This window comes from Hyperoodon ampullatus, assembly GCF_949752795.1.
Source record: "Hyperoodon ampullatus genome assembly, chromosome: 5".
Lineage (NCBI taxonomy): Eukaryota > Metazoa > Chordata > Mammalia > Artiodactyla > Ziphiidae > Hyperoodon > Hyperoodon ampullatus.
Window position 1 is genome coordinate 32,292,899 of NC_136918.1, and position 23,556 is coordinate 32,316,454.

Here is a 23,556-nt window from a genome sequence, read left to right on the forward strand (position 1 = left end):
CTCTGAATTTGAGGGAGGAGTTCATCTCTGACAAGCAATAGGGCAGGAGGGTGGGTATGGATCAGTTTTGCTAAGCCGTTTTTCAGAAGTTCACTTTGAATTTTCTAAGTGTAAATCCAGTGTTTTATAACATATTCACAAAGCTGTGCAACCACCACCACTACCTAATTTCAGAACAGTCATGATCCCCTAAAGAAACCCTGCACTGCTCGGCGGTCACTCCCCACTCCTCCCCGCTAGCCCTCAACCACACTCATCTACCGTTAGTCACTATACTTTTGCCTGTTCTGGACATTTCAGATACAGTCATTCAATATGTGGCCTTCTGTGTCTGACTTCTTTCATTTAGCATGTTTTCAGTGTTCATCCATGTTGTCGTGTGCATCAGTACTTCACTCCCATTTCTAAATCCCCAGGGACTCTTCCTGTTGCTTCTTTCCTGCCAGCTGTGGGGATGTGGGGATGGAGGGACCACAGTCAGGGCAACAGAAAAAAGCCCTCATCCTGGTAGAGCCCAGAGAGAAGAAACAGACCCCTCAGCAGCATCACCAACATTCCCCTTCTTCAAGTAAAACATATGACAAGGAACGTCAGATCCACCAGCAAACAGTTAACTACACAGGCCTGTGCAGAGCACATAGCCCCCGAATACTCTCCAGAGGACCACGCAGCCAAACATGCCACTCAAACAGAGGCAAGGCCCAGTGTCATCCAGGAAGAGTGATGCTCTTGACTCCTTCATTCCACAAGCTTTCAGGTCCCTGCTCTTAACTTGTAGACTCATAGTGCAACCTATGAGTTCCTCATCACCTCAGCTGTCTTCTGCTCGGATCAAAGCCTTCTAGCTGCTAAAGCATTTCCTGGGGGAGATCGTCCGTGTTTAATCCAGGACAAATATTACTTGCAAACCCCTGACTTCCACGTGCATCTCTGCATCAAGCTGATGATCTGACTTCCTGGTGACCTGAGCCAGCAGCTTACTAAAAGTCTCTCCAATGGGGCATAACCTCGATATTCTTACAGCTATTCTTCCCATCTTCCTCTTCTCCTTTCTAGTACAAGGTGGACGAGGAATTATCATTGCCTATTTGCAGAGGAAGAAATGGAGGCCCAGTAAGGGCAAGAGACCAGTACCCATTAGCAAAAGGTGACAGAACTGAGATAAGGGGTCCTATCTCCCACCCCATTGCTCTGGATGTACCGTGTGGATACACGAGAGGGTTAGTTAACCAAACACTCCTTCCAGGTAGGAAGTGAGAGAAAAGTGAGAGTTAGTTCTCAATTGTCAGATTTGAGACTTCCTGCCACCAGCCCCCCTCTTCTTCTCCTAGAATCAGGTGCATGAACCCAGAACACGACTTGCATTAATAGCAAAACATCAGTGTCCCTCCCCACCCCCAAATTCTCCAGCACGGCCCAAAGTCAACCATAAACAAAAGAAATAGGGCCAATGGGCATATATCCACTTTACTTGTGAGTCCAAAAGGAAAGCAGGCTTTATGGCAGGTCAGCCTGCCGGGGAGAAGGCTGGAGCAGAAGCAACCACCCTGCCCCACATCCCCTGCAAGCCGCCCACCCAGCCTCACTCCTTACCCTCCCTTCAAACTTGGCGGTGGCCCCTTCCTTGATGCAGAGGTTCCGAGGGGGCAAAATGAAAGCAGGGGCCTCGGTCAGGGGCATGGAGCCAACTCTTGTGTGATCCACAGTGAGGGAGGTTTTGGAAACGTGTGTCGAGGCAGCCAGCTTCACATCCCCCATGGTCTGCAAACAGGAAGGAAGATCAGGTCAGAGGAGACAAAGTACAACCCATCCTCCCTGCAGGCGGCCGACGTGCCCAGGGTGCTGGTTGGGGCCGCAGTGTCGTGGGCTTTACAGGGAGCCCCACTAGGTCAAGGGCCGCCTGGAGCTCCTCTCTGGGAATGAGAGTCCCTGTGTCCCCTACACGCAAAGCTGCAGGGGTGAAGCCCAGTCTGCCCCAGACGCCAGCTCCCAGGGCCACGTCCTGGTCTCCCCAAAACCCCGTGGAGAACTTCCAGGAAGGGGGCAGCTAGAGCAGGAACAGAGACATCAGATGTTTCTCGGCGTTTTTACAATGGATATCTGAAGTCATACTTAATAGTCACTCAACCTTCAGAATCTATATCTGCATTAGTCACTCAAGGTGAAAGTAAAAGCTGCTTTTGCCTGAACTGTGAGGGCTCTTGGGCTAAAGAAAAATGGGATCCATAGTCCAAGAAAGAAAAGAGTTTAGGGTTAATACGGCAAGGATCCTGGGTGAGGTGAGGTGAGGTGAGAGTGTGGGGTTGAAAGCAGGGAAGGAAGCAAGGCTAGGGAGGACCCTAGCCACTTCTGGGGACCGGACTGTGAAAAAGCCTCAAAAGTCATAGAATGTCAGAGAAGGGAGCATTTTACGGTTATCCAGGCTAACTCCTCCATTTATAACTGAGGACCAGAGAAGGTAAGTCACTCACTCAAAGAGACAAAGTAAAATGATGGCATCACTGGCAAGTAAACCTCAGGCTCCTGACTCCTGGTCCAGGGCCCCGTTGGGACTAGACAAGATGTCTATGGGGGCTGGCAGGTTGATTGGAACAAAGGGATTTCCTTAGGGTTAATTCTAGAAGTGGAATTAGGAACAGGTATGAATCAGTTCCTGGTTGCAAATTACAGAAATGGACTCTGGCTCTTATAAATGGATAAGGGATCTGTTGGAAAGACAGGGAGTAGGGAAGCTATCAAAGTCCACAGGAAAGGCTGGAGAACCAGGCTGGGAAAACAGGCAGCAATCGAGAGAAGCCAGGTTGTCAGAACCTAGCCAAGGTCACTGGACACCCGTTGCCACCCCCTGGAATATGTCCCAAGTATCCCTGCTCCAGATTTCAAGTCCAGGTAGGAGCCTCACCAGGCTGGGGTGGTTCCAGGTTGGGGACCACATCTTACTCAGCATGGAATCCACGGTACCTGGCCTATCACAGCCCTGCAACGTCTGCTAAACTGAAGAGGAAGAGTATTTCCAGTTTTTATTTTTCTGTTCATTTTCTTGGGATCGTCAGTCACAAGACTACGTCCCATGCCAAGTGGGGTAAGCTGACAGAAATGAACAGTGATAATCTGGGCATGTAATTAGTTTGTTTAAATTTAATAACATCTAACAAAACTAAAATGGAGGTTACAAGTTAAAGTAACAAAGACCTAGGTTTGTTTGTAACAGGGCACATCCCCTGCTTGACAAAGCCAGCTTTCTCTTTCACTGATGATGTATTAGCTTTGCAAACAAAATCCTTTCCAAATGATAAGACTCACAGGTTCACTGTAGTAAGTAACAATAAAAACCAAACTTATGTAGCACTTACTATATACCAGGAACTATTCTAAACACTTTATAAATAATAGCTCAATTGCTCCTTACCTCAACACTGTGAGACAGATGATCTCATCATCCCCATTTTATGGATTAGAAACCGAGGCTCACTGAGATTAAGTCATTTGCCCAGGATCAGAGTATTTAGTAGGGGGCAGAACTGGCATTTGATCCCAAGTGTCTGGCACCAAAGCTCCTATTCTTAACCACTGGACCCTCTTTTTTTTTTTAATTAATTAATTTATTTATTTTTGGCTGCGCTGGTTCTTTGTTGCTGCATGCGGGCTTTCTCTAGTTGCAGCGAGCGGGGGCTACTCTTCATTGCAGTGCACGGGCTTCTCACTGCAGCTCTTGTTGCAGAGCTCGGGCTGTAGGCGCACGGGCTTCAGTAGTTGTGGCACATGGGCTTAGTTGCTCCTCGGCATGTGGGATCTTCCCGGACCAGGGCTCGAACCTGTGTCCCCTGCATTGGCAGGCAGATTCTTAATCACTACGCCATCAGGGAAGTCCCCCACTGGACCCTCTTGCTTCCTATTAGGAGTCAGAGTTGGCTGGTGGGAAGGGGGTCTGAGGTTGGGGTCATAAGCGAGAAAGCTGACAGCTGCTACCATACACACATAAAACTGAGATCTTCCATATGACACAGCATACCAATGACAACATTAAAAGGCATTTGATGATCTGGGATAAAATGTTTGCAACAAGAATGAAGGACCAGGATATTTTATATATAAGAAAACAGCCTGACAGATAATGGGTAGAGCTATCACTTGGATGGTTCACAGAAGATAGACAAGTGACCACAACACAAATGCAAGCTGCCTAGCCTCAATCAGAATCCAAGAGTGCAAATTAAGGACAAGTTATTATTTTAAAAAACTGACCAAACTGACATTTAAAAAAAAGATAACATACAATACTGGTGAGACTCTGGGTACTCATACCCTTCTGAGGAGTATAAACTGAAGCAATCTTTCTGGAAAGCAATTTGTCAAAAAGATTCTGAAAAAACTGTCCATCTCTTTCCCCAGTAATCCTACATTTAGAAATGTATTATTGGGAAAGATTCAGAGATACAGACCCAAATTTATATATGAGAATGCTAATCACATTACTTATAGGAAAATAAACAGAAAAATAATCCAGTTAAATAGAAATAGAAAAGAAAAAAAAAACCAGTTAAATATCCAACAGTGAGAATTGGTTAAATACAGTAGAATATCAGGCAGTTATATGAGTGTATATTTACAAGGAAAATAATAATAGGAATTTAATGATACAGAAATTTTAAACTAAAAATAAGTTTCATTATGGAAAATTTCAAACAGAAAAGTAGAAAGAATGATAAAATGAGCACCTCAAATACCTATCACCTAGATTCAACAGTTAACATTTTGCCATATTTATATCATTGTGTTTGTGTATGTGTTTGCAGAACCATTTCAAGGTAATCAGGATATAATTTTAATGGCAAGAATCAAGATATAGTCATTCACTCAATTAAAATATATTTATTGAACATCCACCACGTTGCAAGCTAGGGGCTAGGGATACAGCAGTGAACAATTACATGTGTGTATGTGGTGAGTGTGATAACATGGGGATCTTATATCCTGCAGAGCCTCCCAGGACCATACCCCAGAGGGGACACTGTTCCCTCTGCCCTCCTCCACTGCCACTGAAGTCAGGTGGCAAATACACTCTGTGCTGCCAGCGCCAGGGGTGGCGTGGAGTGAGGGCAGGTATCACAAGGGTCGCCGCCAGCCGCAAGTCCAGGGCACTGCTACTTTCCAGCTATTAGCTGGGCAAGGGACTTCAACTCTCCTGGCCTCAGTTTCCTTTTCTATAAAATGAGAATGATAATATCAATCTCACAAAGTTGACGGGAGGATTTGAATGACAGTGTATATAAAACACTTAGTACAGCATAAAAGGCACTCAATAATTGGTAGCTGTCAACATGGTCATCATCCAGCTCCCAAAGGGAAAGCAAGTTCCCCAACCCTGCAGGACAGACCCTTTTCACCAAGGACGGCAAGCCCAGGCCAGCCTGATTATCCTCAGGGCAAGGGTATCTGAGTGGGATTATTGTATGACAGCAGTGGGAAGCATATGGCAGACCATGAGAAGGTGGGTAGGAGGGCCTGGGGCCCCTTGACAGCCTCCGCAGCACTGTCCTGTGTGTCCTAGCATGGAACGGGCAGGGTGCATGCACCCGACATTGTGCTCAGCCCTAATCTCACTCAATCTCCTGGTCCTGCAAGGCAGTTCTGATTATGCTCCTTTCACAAACGAGGACACCGGGGCTCAGAAAACCAACTACATTTGTCCAAGGTCACATAGCTAAGAAGTGGAAACCAAACTGAATTCTGATCGTAGCCATACCCTGTGGGCTTCCTGGAGGGCCCCCGGACCCAGACTAGGCGTTTCCTGCCTTCCCCAGTAATGGGAGATGCGATAGGCAGAGGCTTGGGAGTTGCATAAAGGAAGGGGGGCGGGGGAATGTAACACCCCCTTCTGCTCTCACTTCTAGTTTTCAAAGACACAAGACTCTTCCACTCTGCTTTCGGGGGAGCTGGAAACTAAGAGTGGTGACATCAGGCTCAGAATCCTCTCTATAAATCCTCTTGATCTTGACCTTCTGAGGTCTCCTGAAGGCCCTGGATGCTATCATCAAAAGGAACATGCTCGGCCCCATACACACAGAAGATAGAAGTCTTCCATCCCTGGGCGGGAGGGAAGGTCTGGCTTCAGGTCAGAAACAGAACAGGCAAGTCAATACAGCAAGTGCCCTGCGAGGGGTGGGGTGGGGTGGGGGGGTAGGGCAGTTATTAACCACCACACAGGCAGAACCAGGGCCCAATCCCAGGCTGGCCAGGCACACCAAACAGCTCTGCTCGGCTCATCACCCCGCCCACTGCCATCAGCCGCATAAACATATTCCGTCCACACTGCAAATTAATGGTTACTGGCATATCTGGAATGCTGTACCAATAATAATTATAATAATTATTATAAATCAAACCAAACCATCCTTGTTCCCTTCTAACGCCTCATCCAGCCTGTTGACCACATTCCAGTCGAGAGCACCAGAGGTCCTGGGTGGCTTCTGCAATAATTTCTCTATCGGCAGAGCAGTACTCAGTGGCTGGAGTCAAATACACCTACCCAGGGGGTTTTGTTCAGCACCAGTTAAATGCAGATGAATAAGAGACAGAAGGTAAATGGGAGTGTTTTCTTAATTTCACTTTCAGATTTTTCATCATTAGTGTATAGGAATGCCAGAGATTTCTGTGCATTAATTTTGTATCCTGCTTTACCATTGCAACAAAAAGAATAAAATATCTAGGAATAAACCTTCCTAAGGAGACGAAAGACCTGTATGCAGAAAATTATAAGACACTGATGAAAGAAATTAAAGATGATACAAATAGATGGAGAGATATACCATGTTCTTGGATTAGAAGAATCAACATTGTGAAAATGACTCTACTACCCAAAGCAATCTACAGATTCAATGCAATCCCTATCAAACTACCACTGGTATTTTTCACAGAACTAGAACAAAAATTTTCACAGTTTGTATGGAAATACAAAAGACCCCAAGTAGCCAAAGCAAACTTGAGAACGAAAAACGGAGCTGGAGGAATCAGGCTCCCTGACTTCAGGCTATACTACAAAGCTACAGTATTCAAGACAATATGGTACTGGCACAAAAACAGAAATATAGCTCAGTGGAACAGGATAGAAAGCCCAGAGATAAACCCACGCACATATGGTCACCTTATCTTTGATAAAGGAGGCAGGAATGTACAGTGGAGAAAGGACAGCCTCTTCAATAAGTGGTGCTGGGAAAACTGGACAGCTACATGTAAAAGAATGAAATTAGAACACTCCCTAACACCATACACAAAAATAAGCTCAAAATGGATTAAAGACCTAAATGTAAGGCCAGAAACTATCAAACTCTTAGAGAAAAACATAGGTAGAACACTCTATGACATAAATCACAGAAAGATCCTTTTTGACCCACCTCCTAGAGAAATGGAAATAAAAACAAAAATAAACACATGGGACCTAATGAAACTTCAAAGCTTTTGCACAGCAAAGGAAACCATAAACAAGACCAAAAGACAACCCTCAGAATGGGAGAAAATATTTGCAAATGAAGCAACTGACAAAGGATTAATCTCCAAAATTTATAAGCAGCTCATGCAGCTCAATAACAAAAAAACAAACAACCCAATCCAAAAATGGGCAGAAGACCTAAATAGACATTTCTCCAAAGAAGATATACAGATTGCCAACAAACACAGGAAAGAATGCTCAACATCATTAATCATTAGAGAAATGCACATCAAAACTACAATGAGATATCATCTCACACCGGTCAGAATGGCCATCATCAAAAAATCTAGAAACAATAAATGTTGGAGAGGGTGTGGAGAAAAGGGTACACTCTTGCACTGCTGGTGGGAATGTGAATTGGTACAGCCACTATGGAGAACACTATGGAGGTTCCTTAAAAAACTACAAATAGAACTACCTTATGACCCAGCAATCCCACTACTGGGCATATACCCTGAGAAAACCATAATTCAAAAAGAGTCATGTACCAAAATATTCATTGCAGCTCTATTTACAATAGCCAGGAGATGGAAGCAACCTAAGTGTCCATCATCGGATGAATGGATAAAGAAGATGTGGCACATATATACAATGGAATATTCCTCAGCCATAAAAAGAAACAAAACTGAGTTATTTGTAGTGAGGTGGATGGATCTAGAGTCTGTCATACGGAGTGAAGTAAGTCAGAAAGAGAAAGACAAATACCGTATGCTAACACATATATATGGAATTTAAGAAAAAAAAATGTCATGAAGAACCTAGGGGTAAGATGGGAATAAAGACACAGACCTACTAGAGAATGGACTTGAGGATATGGGGAGGGGGAAGGGTAAGCTGTGACAAAGTGAGAGAGTGGCATGGACATATATACACTACCAAACGTAAAATAGATAGCTAGTGGGAAGCAGCCGCATAGCACAGGGAGATCAGCTCGGTGCTTTATGACCACCTAGAGGGGTGGGATAGGGAGGGTGGGAGGGAGAGAGATGCAAGAGGGAAGAGATATGGGGACATATGTATATGTATAACTGATTCACTTTGTTATAAAGCAGAAACTAACACACCACTGTAAAGCAATTATACTCCAATAAAGATGTAAAGAAAAGGAAGAGACAGAAGTAAGAAGAGACAAAAAAGGAGGCGGGGATCAGAAGAGCAGTGGTCTGAGGGCTGGAAGCCACACGCCGTCATATACACACAATGCTTGGGCCAAAGCTCACCTCCAAATAAGGTTTTCACAAGTAGCAGAATTTATTAATCCTTCAAAGCAGCACTAAATTAATTTGACTTTAATTCGATCAAAAGCACTTTCAATTGTCTCTTGAACCCAGAAAGGAACACTTTCAACTATGGCCAAGAGAGAGGGCAAAAAGACTGAGGCAAAAAGACTCAGAGAAAAGTTTAAAGTCAAGAATCAAGGTACACAGCAGAACAAGTTTAGAGAAACCAGCTGCCCCCTTCCCTACCCAAAGTGCATACATTTTAAATGATCGTAGTCCTTAAGCACCTGATCCGGCAGCAAGGCATCCTGGAGATACCATACCTTCCCTACAGGGAAGGGCTCCCAGTGGGCTCTGCACTGGAAGCCATGAACCCCTGGAGCCACAGGCACACAGCAAACACAGCAAACCACCGAGGTGCAAATGCCACAGGCAATGACAGCTTCCTCTCCCCACCTTAATCCTCTCTCTTCAGAGCATTCAAATCCTGACAAATTCCCTAATCTCTCCTAATCCTAACGAGCTGCTCCTTGGCTGTGGGCTGTGCCTGTTGACTTGCTGTGACCCACCGGAGCAGGCAGTGCCGCAGGATCACACACCAGAGAACGGACACGCCTTACCGTGACCTCTTCCCTGGGCAGCTCTCCCATGAGTTGGGACGCGTGGACGGCCACGCTTTACCACCGTACTGCAGAGACGCCTGTCCAAGGTCTGTCCGAGAAGGAAGACAGTGAAGGAGAGCCAGAGATGTAGCAGAGCCCAGGGCCAGACTGAAAAGTTAAGGGGCGTTCGTCTGACTGCTCACAGATGTTGCAACTTGCCTTGCGCCAAGCAGCCAACTTCACCCGGTCAGAGGGATGTGTGGTTCCAATCTGCCCAGCTGGGGTGACCCTTGAAACCCCTGGCTGCCAGCTGCAGAGGCTCTGAGTGGAGTCCCGGGGAAACCAGGGATGGAAGCTCACAGGGTTTTACTTGTTCAGAGCTGCAGGTTCCAATCTGAGTGTGGAGCAAAGGGAGGACACTGTCAAGCTGAGAGCTGAGTCCTTGGAGGGGCTGGGCACACCCCCAACTCCACATCTGGCCTGGAACACTACCCATCCCTAGGCACATGTGGCCTGGGATTACCACCCAGTGCTCGTGGGACCCTTGCCTCCTGAGACCTAGCTCCCTCCTCCTTGAGCTGAAGAAGCCCTCTTTATGATCCCCGGAGTGGGAGCAAACTCAGAAAGCAGAGGGATGGGGGACTCCTGTGCTCCTGTCTTAAGGAATCTGGGCTGAGATTTGAACCATGCTCCACAGACTGTGTTCACGTTGAGAACAGGACCTAGCAGCGTGGGTCCTGACCCCTGGAGAGCTTCAGGAGTGGTCCCTGGCGCATACTTCTAAAACATGGTAGCAAGGTGATGACCAGTCCAGTCTTTCTCCTCCAGGGGACAGAAGGTATTTCCATAGTTCCAAAGGAATCTCTCATCCTATGCAACTCACACCTTGGGACAGACTGCAGATGTCCAAATCAGAAATGATGTGGATTTAAGCTTTTCTACTGGCTCTTGTCTGATTCTTGACCTAGCTGACCTTCTCCTAACGCCTAGCTGACCCCTTAGCCACTAGCTCAGCAGTTCTCAAACTTTTTGGTCTCAGGGTTCCTTCATACTCCTAAAATTAATGAAGATCACAAAGAGCTTTTGTGTGTGAATTGCTGCTATTAATATTTTACTGTATTGAATTAAAGTTTTACTGTATTAAAACTAAGAAATAGTAGTTCATTTAAAACATCAATAATAAACCCATTAGGTTAACATAAATAACACTTTTAAAAGAAAAATACATTTTCTGAAACAAAACCAAAAAAAAAGTTTAGTAAGAAGAGTTGTTTGTTTTTGCAAATTTCTTTAATGTCTGGCTTAATAGGAGACAGCTAGATTTTCATATGTGCTTCTGCATCCAGTTGGTTGTGGCATCACAGTGTTCGTACCTGCTGGAAAACTCCGTTTGAGAGAAAAGGAGAGTGAAAAAAGCAATGACATCTTATTATAAAAAGCAAATGACATCTTATTACAAAAATTATTTAGACCTCCTGGGCCCATGAAAGAGTCCCAGGGTCCCCAGGGCCCACTTTGAGAACCATTGCTCTACCCTATCTCCTGCTCTCCCCACCACCATCTGTTCTTCTGTCCTCTGTAAAGCACACAAGTGGAAGGGGAATAGTGGTTTTATAGGAGTAGTGGTGTGAGGCTTTGACGGGCAGGTAGGAGAGAGGGTGAATCAATACCTAATTTGATTCCATCTTTTTTTCCAAGGGGAATGGTTGAACATATGTGGACCAGAGAGATCTGAAGACAGATACTGATGAAGAGTACACCTTTAAGGCAACTGAGTTCTTGGTCAAGACTGAAAATGCACCACAGACTCCGGAAGATCTTGCACATGGTAGATATTTGAATATTTTATGGATAATAAAGGAAGAAATGAATCCAAAAAAACAATGCTACTCACCCTGAGGAACAGAGGTGACTCCAGATCTAGGTCTCCTAGACAGAGGTCTCTGGGGAGCAACCAGAGACTGGAAAGTCATTTTGAAAGACAGAACTAAGGACAGTAATTCGGACAAAATCATGGAAGGTGTGTCTATCACATACATCATAGTTGGCCGCCATGCAGTCATGTGGTTATTTGATTGACATCTGTCTCCCCCACTGGAACATAAGCCCCTCCACTAGGTCACAGGTCCTGTGTGGTTTGCTCACTAATGCCTAGAATACGGAGGAGCACACAGTAAGTTCTCAACAAATACTTGTGGGATATATGAATAAATTGAAAGTTGGGCTAAAAATCATAAAAAATCACTTCCAAACTATGGTATCCCTTAATTTTGTTGTGGAGCAAACATGTGAACATTAGAGAGAGGATGTAGGGAAAGGAGTGGGCGAACAGGTCACAGCAATAAACAGTCTACCTCTCTGGGGCCTGTAGGCATTTGGTTCCAGACACATGGGTACCAGCCCTGGCTCTAAACCTGGCATGTAACTTGTAAATCCTTTCCCCTCTTTGCTTGTCAGGCTGCCTGGGTGTGAAGTGAACACAATCACACCCGGCCCTGGGTACACTCTCTAGGTTTCCTGCTGGCATCCTTGAGAGCCTTGGGCCCAGGTTTCCGGGTTCCTAAGGGATATCAGGTAAAGCCAGCCCACTCCTTCCTGCCCCACCCCCCAGCTGAGTTCTTCCCTGAGCCCATAGGCAGCCCTTCCTTCCCCATGGCGTCCTGGGCCTTTCCTCTCGAAAGACACGTTAAAGGAAGGTTGGGCGGACTTCACTGGTGGCGCAGTAGTTAAGAATCCGCCTGCCAATGCAGGGGACATGGGGTCAAGCAGCCTGCGTGTCACAACTACTGAACCCCGTGTGCTTAGAGCCCGTGCTCTGCAACAAGAGAAGCCACTGCAATGAGAAGCCCGTGCGCCGCAACGAAGGGTAGCCCCTGCTCACCGCAACTAGAGAAAGCCCGTGCGCAGCAACAAAGACCCAACGCAGCCAAAAATAAATAAATTAAATAAATAAATAAATAATTTTTTTTTTTTTAAAAAAGGAAGTCTGGGCTTCTACAGGCAGGTGACCTACCCGCTTCAGCCCAGCCACGTCATCAAAGGAGCAGACCACGGGCAGGAGGAGGGTGTCCACTCAGCAACTCTACCCTGAGTGCCCACATCTTTGGCAGAAAGTTATTTTTAAATTTTCTTAAAAGGGGATCAAACCAAAAAAACACAGCCAAATGAACACACAGTGTGAACGAGTGAGGCCTGCCCTCCTGGAGCTGCTCTCTTACTGTTGGGATTCTTGCTTAATTTGAGATTTAATGAGACCAGATGAGAGAAGCTTTCTGCAGTAAAAGTCACATGCAAAAAGAAATCAGAGCCAGAAACCCTGATTATAATTAAATTAGCAACATGCACATTCCTATCATCTTAGCAACATCCTAAAGTTCACTCAGCTCATTAGCAGTATCATCCCTGCAGAAGTAAGTCTGGGGTCACAGGGGTGTTTATTCAACCATCCCCTTCTCAAATACCTTGCCTCCCCCTCCATCCTGCTAAGCCACGCCGATGTGCCCGTGAGATGAGCACTGTGAGAACTCAGGCAGGAGCAGCCCCACCTAGGTCCGTGGGAGCCCAGGAAATCCACTCGGGGAGCAGGAACGGTGCTTGTGGCTTCCATCGACAGGATGCCCCTCTGCAGGGAACAGACTGCTCTGCAGTCAGATGTGCATTCTCCACTGCGAAACTGTGGCCTGAAAAAGTGACAACCTCTCAAAGTCTTAGTTTACTCATCTGTAAAATGGAGCTGCTATTAATACTCTCCTACCTGCAGGGTTGCTATGAGGGTCAGCAATGTGTATAAAAAACAGCCCGGTCCAGTCTCTGGCACAGAATAAGTGCTCAGTCCATGGTGGCTGCTATTGTTAATGTTGTTGCTGTCACTGTTGTTTTAAGATTTCTGTCAGAAGCTCAGAGGATAGAAGCAGCCTTGGCCAACAAGGGGGCCAGCTCAGGAAAATTGGCAGGCAGCACCTGACGGTTAAATAGCTCAGGAGAGTCAGAGGCTCCAGTGCTCACTGTGGCTGCACGCTAGCCACTGCGTGACCTTGAGAAAGCCACTTCCCATCTCTGGTTCTCTCTCTGACCTGAAGGGCCTCTCTGGACCTTCCTTCCCTAGTTCACCTGTGTCTCTACGACTGTTGCCAGCTCTCCATAGGATACCTGGGCAGGTAGGAAAGGTTCCAGAAGGGGGAGTCAAGCCCACAGCAGAGACAAGATGCTTTGGGACACCAGGAGAGGAGAAAGAAGAGACTTCTGTTCCAGGCCCTCCACGCAGGGCTTCACAGGCTGACAGGCGCATCTGGCCCTCGGCACACATCTGTGAGACACAGGCACAAGCCATGAAGACTGAAGCCTGGGCCAGCGCTAGGAATGGGCATGAACGCAGTCATTCCAGCTTCACAGCCTCTGGCCTCTCCCAGGTCGAGCTTCTGATTCTCTGAGGTCTGTCCGGAGAGGGGCTGGGGCTGAAAGAGCTGAGGGGAAACCCCAGGAAAAAGAGGAGAAAAAGGAACCAATAATAGCTCCTGTTTAGTGAGCACTTATTAAGTGTCAGGAGTGGACTAAGTACTTAAGGTGATTCCCTTAGCAGAGCGGCAAATATTAACAGCAAAATTAAAGGGGCAGGGTGCTGGGCAGAGTCATTTGCTCATAAAGTAAGTGGAATATATTCCTTTTCTTTCTACCACTTCATTCTTCCTCTCCTTCCTCCAATTTAGCCAACATTTAGTAATTTATTTTGAAACCGGAGTCTTGGGCAGGGGGAGCACGTGGAAGGGGTGGCGGGTGGGCAGGGGTGGTGGGTGCGCTATTAGGGATGTAGTGTCCGAGGGGTGAGAGTGGAGGAGAGGGAGAAAAGGGAAGGGTCCCCACTCTGTGCCCTGAGTCTGCCCGGCCATTCCTCTCCTGGTCTTTAGTGAAGCCTAGGAAAGCTCTGGAAAAGAAGGCCCAGGAAGGGAGTCCATGATTCTGCTCATCACACCCTCCCTGGAGGGACCGTGAGCAGCTTCTCCAGCTCCAGACAGGCATGTCCCATCCCGTCTTCCTGAGCTACTGGAAGCACATGCTGCCCCTCAGCTTTCTGCCGGGACCTGGCCCTGTGGTAATGATCTGAGGGGACCGGCCCAGAGGATCCTGTGCTGGGAGGGCCCTTGGATTCTGAGAACACGGCTGCAAGTGTACTGTGAGCGGAGCTCACCTAGGCCTGGCTACTGAACCCAGCTTCTCTCCACACAGTTTAGGGGAGTTGCCAGCACCCCATGGCCTGTGTCTCCTGAGAAAACACTAGCCCTGTGGCTGGACTAATGCCTGGCTGATGCGAGGAGAGAGAATGAGAAAGACCCTTCTATGGGAGGCCTGCCTTTCCCCATGACAGGCTCAGGCACTGGCTGGAACGGTGTCTTCCAAGGAGAGGGGGAGCGGGAGCACAGCCGACAGGAGGGTCTGCAGAGATGTGGATGCTGATGAGAACTAGTGCTGAGTTTGAAGACTCTCTCCAGCCATAGGCGTCCACAGCTCCTGCTAGACCTCCTGGGGCCCAAGCTGGCTCCACCACATCCCTGTTTCCCCGAGCTTCCCTTACTGAGAGGTGTGGGGATCCTTCTTTGGCAAAGCCTGACACAGCATGAGAATATGAGGCAAGCCAGCCTGCTTCACCAACTCCTACAGGCTCTGGGATTTGAAATGCGAATTTGTAATTGTTTTCTACCTACTCCCACAGACGAAACCTGCCTCTTCCAGCTGAAGCCAAAGGCCTGGCCAACAGTGTATGCATTTCTAGTTTCTCTCCCACTCTTGATTAGCGCTGAGACAAGGGGGCAGGTGCACAGAGAAGAGGAATGAGGAGGGAGCCAAGACCCGGTGTCTCCAACATGCCAGAGGAGGGAGGGTGCTAATACAGGTGGGTTTTTCCCCTGGAAATTTTAGGTTGGCTGCCCCAGCCAGAGAGAAATGATCAATTCCTACTCTAGGGTCAAGCCCAGAACTGAATCAAGAACACTGTTGGGGTAATCGCCAGTCCTGGGACACTAGGAACAAGAAATTGACAATCTAAGAGTGAGCTGGGTGGTGATGCCAGCCAGTGGACTTGGGCAAGCCATCCCATCACAGGCTCTGGAGTCAGACATGCTGCACTTGAACCTGCTTCTGCCACTTAGTAGCCAGATGACCATGTGTGATTTACTTAATCTCGCTAAACCTCAATTTTCCCATCCGTAAATCTGTTCTGTAGGGCTCTGTGGAGATTAGAGGGAAGGTCAAGTATCTAACACAAAGTGGATACTCAGAATACCCAACACACTGTAACTGCAATGCAATTTCTAGCCATGCCTGGCACATAGCAAGCACTTAGGAAATGATGACTCTCTGGTAACAGTCAACTAGGAGGACCAATCAGAGGTATCACATTTCACTTATATGTTCTCGTTCATTGAAATATTGCCTCAGGGACTTCCCTGGTGGTCCAGTGGTAAAGAATCCGCCTTCTAATGCAGGGGACATGGGTTCAGTCCCTGGTCAGGGAACTAAGATCCCACATGCCGCAGGACAACTAAGCCCAAATGCCACAACTACTGAGCTAACGTACCTCAATGAGAGAGCCCACGTGTCACAAACTATAGAGCCCACATGCTCTGGAGCCCTTGCGCCACAACTAGAGAGAGAAAACCCACACACCACAACTAGAGAGAAGCCCATGCCTCAATGAAAGATCCTGCACGCCTCAGTGAAGACCCCATGTGCAACTAAGACCCGACACAGACAAAAAAAAAAAGAAATTAAAAAAAAAAGACATACTGCCTCAAACATAGCCTCATCTATCACAGAGAGTAGATTACTAATTCACACTCTTACATTGACTTCTTTTACTCAGTTACTTGTCATTGGCTAGACAATATGCATTGCTCTCATCCCAAATTCTAGCTTCCTGGTTAGAACAGTGGAATACAGCTGGATCGCAGAATGTGAGGGTTGGTAGGGGACCTAAATCATCTAGCCCAACCCCCTCACTTTACAGATGAGGAAGTGGGCCCAGAGTGGACTTATGTATCCTCAAAGACCAGAGGAGGGCAGGGATCTCTGAAGTTTCCAAGGCACAAGAATTCATGAGAATGAATCATGATCATCTAAGCAAGTGAGCCCTGCAGTAGAGAGCTGAGCTGGGCAGGGGAAGATGGTGGTACATGTGTCAGTGCAAGGAAACTCACCTGGGAAAGGGATGGGTCAAGGGAGGTTTTGAGAGATACAGTCATTAAATTGATTGAGACTAGGTTGCAGAGGGCCTAGAGGGTAGCATGTTCTTAGATAATGCTACCAAAAGCTTTTGCTTTATAATAAACTTCGAGCTACTGACAATTTATGAAATGCTTTCCCAATCAAGATCTCATTTCAACTTCACAACATATTGAGATACGTTACAACCCCATTTTATTGATAGGAAATCTGAGGCTCAAAGACCAAGTGACTTGCCTAAAGTCAATAGCTAATAAAGCAGAACTAGAATCCAGTCCTTCTTACTCCAAATCCTGGCTCAATTTGGTAACATGCTCGGGAAGGATTTAGCAAGATATGTTGAATTTTATCATAATAAACACCATGCCCAAAAGGAAATTTCCAGTATAACAACTGTGTTGATATTCCCTCAGATTTTATTGGAATGATATCTGATGGGTACAGATTTAACTAATGTAGTCAATCCCTTGCCCAGAGAAAGCCCCTTTCATTTGTCCCAAAGAAATGGGTGACTTCATTTCAATCCCTCATGCCTGAGGGAGAGACCATGCTTACTGGCTAATCTCTAGCAAGTCTATGTAGGACTCACGCCACCATCAGTAGATATGCCTCACCCCACGCACAGAGATGCTTTCTCTTCCCATTCACAGGCCAGACATCTCTGTGTTCTCCCCCAAAGTGTGCTGCTCTTCTCCAGACTCCCCTCAGTTCTCCTCCCTCTGGCTGGGCACAACCCCAGACCCTGGCCTTGGGTGCTGCATTAGAATGGCCAGTAGGATGCTTTGGCAGTGTGACAAGCGCTGTGTTTCCACAGGCGGTTCACCCCTTGCCCTTACCTGCCCTCCCATGACATGAGGACCTGTCCCCAGTATAGCCTCCAGCTCTGGATGAGAAACAATGGCTTAGTGTTTCCTGGAATTTACCTGGGGTGGTGGAAGGCTGCCAACCCAACCCAACCCAACCAGGTTTATCAGCCCAAGGGAGGAAAGTCAGGCTCAGACACGGCCCCGCTCCTCCTTCAGGCTTCTTCAGTCTTCACTCTGAGGGGCTGCATCATCTTCCCTCTGCTGGTGGCACCCACCTAGCACTGTGCAGCCCCACTAGGGTGAGGGGCACAGGGGAGCCTGTCTCTCGAGGTTCCTTTAGGATTCTTGGGTACCAACCTCAGGCCCTTTGTGGAGGAGACTTGCTCACCCTGGAAACCTGAAATGTCAGGGCTGGAAGGGACCTTAGAAATGATGCCATCAGGGGGACCTTCAAGTTGGCAGAGGAGTAAGACATGGAGATCACCCTCCTTCCCACAAATACATCAAAAATACATCTACATGTGGAGCAACCTCTACAGAACACCTACTGAACACTGGCAGAAGACCTCAGACTTCCCAAAAGGCAAGAAAATCCCCACGTACCTGGGTGGGGATTTTCTGGCAAAAAATTGTACCTGGCACAAGAAGAAAGAAAAAACAGAGACAAAAAGTAGGGGCAGGACCTGCACCTCGGGGACGGAGCTGTGAAGGAGAAAAAGTTTCCCCACACTAGGAGCCCGTTCACTGGCGGAGACGGGGGTGGGCCGGGGGGAAGCCTCGGAGCCACAGAGGAGAGCACAGCAACAGGGGTGCGGAGGGCAGAGCGGAGAGATTCCCGCACAGAGGATCGGTGCCGACCAGCACTCACCAGCCCGAGAGGCTTGTCTGCTCACCCGCCGGGGTGGGCAGGGCTGGGAGCTGAGGCTCCGGCTTCAGAGGTCAGACCCCAGGGAGAGGACTGGGGTTGGCTGTGTGAACACAGCCTGAGGGGGCTAGTGCGCCACAGCTAGCCGGGAGGGAGTCCGGGAGAAAGTCTGGACCTGCCGAAGAGGCAAGAGACCATTGTTTCGGGGTGTGTGAGGAGAGGGGATTCCTTCCCTGTGTGCCCAAGGAAGGCAGAGCACCGCCTAAGTGAGCTCCAGAGACGGGCACAAGCCGCGACTACCAGCTCAGACCCCAGAGACAGGCATAAAACACTAACGCCGTTGCTGCAGCCACCAAGAAGCCTGTGTGCAAGCACAGATCGCTATCCACACACACACCCTCCCCCGCCCCACCCCACTGGGAACCTGTGCAGCCCTGCACTGTCAGGGTCCTGTGATCCAGGGACCACTTCCCCAGGAGAACACACGGGGCACCTCAGGCTGTTGCAACATCACACCGGCCTCTGCCACTGCAGGCTCGCCCCTCATTCCAATTATGACGACCGTTCCCCTCCCTCCCCCCGGTCTGAGTGAACAAGAGAGCCCTAATCAGCCGTGGCTTTAACCCCCTCCTGTCTGGGCGGGGAACAGGTGCCTGAGGGCAACCTACATGCAAAGGTGGGGCCAAAATCAAAGCTGAACCCCAGGAGCTGTGAGAACAAAGAAGAGAAAGGGAAATCTCTCCGTGCAGCCTCAGGAGCAGTGGATTAAATCCCCACAATCAACTCCATGTACCCTATATCTGTGGAATGCCTGAATAGGCAATGAACGAATCACCCCAAAATTGAAGCGGTGGACTTTGGGAGCAACTGTAGACTTGGGGTTTGCTGTCTATGACTGAGTTGTTTCTGATTTTTATGTTTATCTTAGTTTAGTTTTTAGTGCTTGTTATCATTGGTGGATTTTTTTTATTGGTTTGGTTGCTCTCTTATTTTTTATTATTATTTTAATAATTAAAAAAAATTTTTAATAAGAGCACCTTTAAAAAAAATTAATTAATTAATTAATTTATGGATGTGTTGGGTGTTCATTTCTGTGCAAGGGCTTTCTCTAGTTGTGGCAAGCGGGGGCCACTCTTCATCGCAGTGCACGGGCCTCTCACTATCACGGCCTCTCTTGTTGTGGAGCATAGGCTCCAGATGCACAGGCTCAGTAGTTGTGGCTCACAGGCCTAGTTGCTCCGCGGCATGTGGGATCTTCCCAGACCAGGGCTCGAACTCATGTCCCCTGCATTAGCAGGCAGATTCTCAACAACTGCGCCACCAGGGAAGCCCCAAAATTTTGTTTTTAATATTCTTTTTTCTTTCTTTTTCTGTCCCTTTTCTTCTGAGCCGTGGGACATACAGGGTCTTGGTGCTCCAGCCTGGTGTCAGGCCTGAGGCTCTGAGGTGGGAGAGCCGAGTTCAGCACACTGGACCACCAGAGACCTCCCAGCCCCATGTAATATCAACTGGCAAGAGCTCTCCCAGAGATCTTTGTCTCAATGCTAAGAACAAGCTCCACCCAATGGCCAGCAAGCTCCAGTGCTAGACGCCCCATGCCAAACAACAAGACAGGAACACAACCCCACCCATTAGCAAAGAGGCTGCCTAACATCATACTAAGTTCACAGACACCCCAAAACACACCACCAGATGCGGCCCTGCCCACCAGAAAGACAAGATCCAGCCCCATTCCCCAGAACACAGGCACTACTCTCTTCCACCAGGAAGCCTACACAAGCCACTGAAACAACCTTAGCCACTGGGGGCAGACACCAAAAACAACGGGAACTACGAACCTGCAGCCTGTGAAAAGGAGACCCCAAACACAGTAAGTTAAACAAAATGAGAAGACAGAGAAATATGCAGCATATGAAGGAACAAGGTAAAAAACCACCACACCAAATAAATGAAGAGGAAATAGACAGTCGACCTGAAAAAGAATTCAGAGTAATGACAGTAAAGATGATCCAAAATCTTGGAAATAGAATGGAGAAAATACAAGAAACGTTTCACAAGGACCTAGAAGAACTAAAGAGCAAACAAACAATGATGAACAACACAATAAATGAAATTAAAAATTCTCTAGAAGGAAACAATAGCAGAATAACTGAGGCAGAAGAACAGATAAATGACCTGGAAGATAAAATAGTGGAAATAACTACTGCAGAGCAGATTAAAGAAAAACGAATGAAAAAAATTGAGGACAGTCTCAGAGACCTCTGGGACATTAAATGCACCAACATTCGAATTATAGGGGTCCCAGAAGAAGAGAAAAAGAAAGGGTCTGAGAAAATATTTCAAGAGATTATAGTTGAAAACTTCCCTAACATGGGAAAGGAAATAGTCAATCAAGTCCAGGAAGCAAAGAGAGTCCCATACAGGATAAATCCAAGGAGAAACATGCCAAGACGCATATTAATCAAACTATCAAAAATTAAATACAAAGAAAAAATATTAAAAGCAGCAAGGGAAAAGCAACAAATAACATACAAGGGAATTCCCATAAGGTTAACAGCTGATTTCTCAGCAGAAACTCTGCAAGCCAGAAGGGAGTGGCAGGATTTATTTAAAGTGATGATAAGGAAAAACCTACAACCAAGATTACTCTACCCAGCAAGGATCTCATTCAGATTTGACAGAGAAATTAAAACCTTTACAGACAAGCAAAAGTTAAGAGAATTGAGCACCACCAAACCAGCTCTGCAACAAATGCTAAAGGAACTTCTCTAGGCAGGAAACACAAGACAAGGAAAAGACCTACAATAACAAACCCAAAACAATTAAGCAAATGGTAATGGGACCATACTATCGATAATTACCTTAAATGTAAATGCATTAAATGCTCCAACCAAAAGACAGAGACTGGCTGAATGGATACAAAAACAAGACCTGTATATATGCTGTCTACAAGAGACCCACTTCAGACCTAGGGACACATACAGACTGAAAGTGAGGGGATGGGAAAAGATATTCCAGGCAAATGGAAATCAAAAGAAAGCTGGGGGCTTCCCTGGTGGCGCAGTGGTTGAGAATCTGCCTGCCAATGCAGGCCACATGGGTTCAAGCCCTGGTCTGGGAGGATCCCACATGCCGCGGAGCAACTAGATAGACCCGTGAGCCACACTGCTGAATCTGCGCGTCTGGAGCCTGTGCTCTGCAACAAGAGAGGCCGCGACAGTGAGAGGCCCGTGCACCGCGATGAAGAGTGGCCCCCGCTCGCCGCAACTAGAGAAAGCCCTCGCACAGAAATGAAGACCCAACACAACCAAACATAAAATAAATAAATAAATAAATAATTTTTAAAAAAAGAAAGCTGGAGTAGCAATTCTCATATCAGACAAAACAGACTTTAAAATAAAGACTATTACAAGAGACAAAGAAGGACACTACATAATGATCAAGGGATCGATCCAAGAAGAAGATATAACCATCGTAAATATTTATGCATCCAACATAGAAGCACCTCAATACATAAGGCAAATGCTAACAGCCATAAAATGGGAAATCGACAGTAACATAATAATAGTAGGGGACTTTAACACCCCACTTTCACCAATGGACAGACCATCCAAAATGAAAATAAGGAAACACAAGCTCTAAATGATACATTAGACCAGATGGACTTAATTGATATTTATAGGACATTCCATCCAAAAACAACAGAATACACTTTCTTCTCAAGTGCTCATGGAACATTCTCCAGGATAGATCATATCTTGGGTCACAAATCAAGCCTCAGTAAATTTAAGAAAATTGAAATCGTATTGAGTATCTTTTCCAACAACAATGTTATGAGACTAGATACCAATTACAGGAAAAAAAACTGTAAAAAATACAAACACATGGAGGCTAAACGATGCGCTACTAAATAACCAAGAGATCACTGAAGAAATCAAACAGGAAGTCAAAAAATACATAGAAACAAATGACAATGAAAACATGACAACCCAAAACCTACGGGATGCAGCAAAAGCAGTTCTAAGAGGGAAGTTTATAGCAATACAATCCTACCTCAAGAAACAAGAAAAATCTCAAATAACCTAACCTTACACCTAAAGCAAGTAGAGAAAGAAGAACAAAAAAACCCCAAAAGTTAGCCGAAGGAAAGAAATCATAAAGATGAGATCAGAAATAAATGAAAAAGAAATGAAGGAAACAATAGCAAAGACCCATAAAACTAAAAGCTGCTTCTTTGAGAAGATAAAATTGATAAACCATTAGCCAGACTCATCAAGAAAAAAGGGAGAAGATTCAAATCAATAGAATTAGAAATGAAAAAGGAGAAGTAACAACTGACACTGCAGAAATACAAAGGATCATGAGACATTACTACAAGCAACTATATGCCAATAAAATGGACAACCTGGAAGAAATGGACAAATTCTTAGAAAAGCACAACTTTCCAAGACTGAACCAGGAAGAAATAGAAAATATAAACAGAGTAATCACAAGCACTGAAATTGAAACTGTGATTAAAAATCTTCCAACAAACAAAATCCCAGGACCAGATGGCTTCACAGGCGAATTCTATCAAACATTTAGAGAAGAACTAACATCTATCCTTCTCAAACTCTTGCAAAATACAGCAGAGGGAGGAACACTCCCAAACTCATTCTATGAGGCCACCATCACGGTGATACCAAAACCAGAAAAAGATGTCACAAAAAAAGAAAACTAAAGGGCAATATCACTGATGAATATAACTGAAAAAATCCTCAACAAAATATTAGCAAACAGAATCCAACAGCACATTAAAAGGATCATACACCTTGATTAAGTGGGGTTTATCCCAGGAATGCAAGGATTCTTCAATATACGCAGATCAACCAATGTGATACACCATATTAACAAACTGAAGGATAAAAACCATACGATGATCTCAATCAATGCAGAAAAAGCTTTTGACAAAATTCAACACCCATTCATGATAAAAACTCTCCAGAAAGTCAGCACAGAGGGAACCTACCTCAACATAATAAAGGCCATATATGATAAACCCACAGCCAACATCATTCTCAATGGTGAAAAACTGAAACCATTTCCTCTAAGATCAGGAATAAGACAAGGTTGCCCACTCTCACCACTATTATTCAACATAGTTTTGGAAGTTTTAGCCACAGCAATCAGAGAAGAAAAAGAAATAAAAGGAATCCAAATTGGAAAAGAAGAAGTAAAACTGTCACTGTTTGCTGATGACATGATACTACACATAGAGAATCCTAAAGATGCTACCAGAAAACTACTAGAGCTAATCAATGAATCTGGTAAAGTAGCAGGTTACAAAATTAATGCACAGAAATCTCTTGCATTCCTATAC

General features: G+C 46.1%; 1 protein-coding gene across 5 annotated transcripts in view; it reads right to left on the reverse strand.

The window, feature by feature from the left end:
* MYLK (myosin light chain kinase) overlaps positions 1-23,556 on the reverse strand; it is a gene marked incomplete at its 5' end in the record, with an annotated part of 274,919 nt that overhangs the window by 179,832 nt on the left and 71,531 nt on the right. For 3 of the 5 annotated variants that reach the window (XM_079704502.1, XM_079704499.1, XM_079704501.1), the window contains one exon: positions 1,594-1,761. In XM_079704502.1, the coding sequence (XP_079560628.1) occupies positions 1,594-1,758 (165 nt within the window). Of the gene's footprint in view, positions 1-1,593; positions 1,762-23,556 lie in introns of those variants that run through there. The other 2 variants (XM_079704498.1, XM_079704500.1) reach the window with 1 other exon arrangement.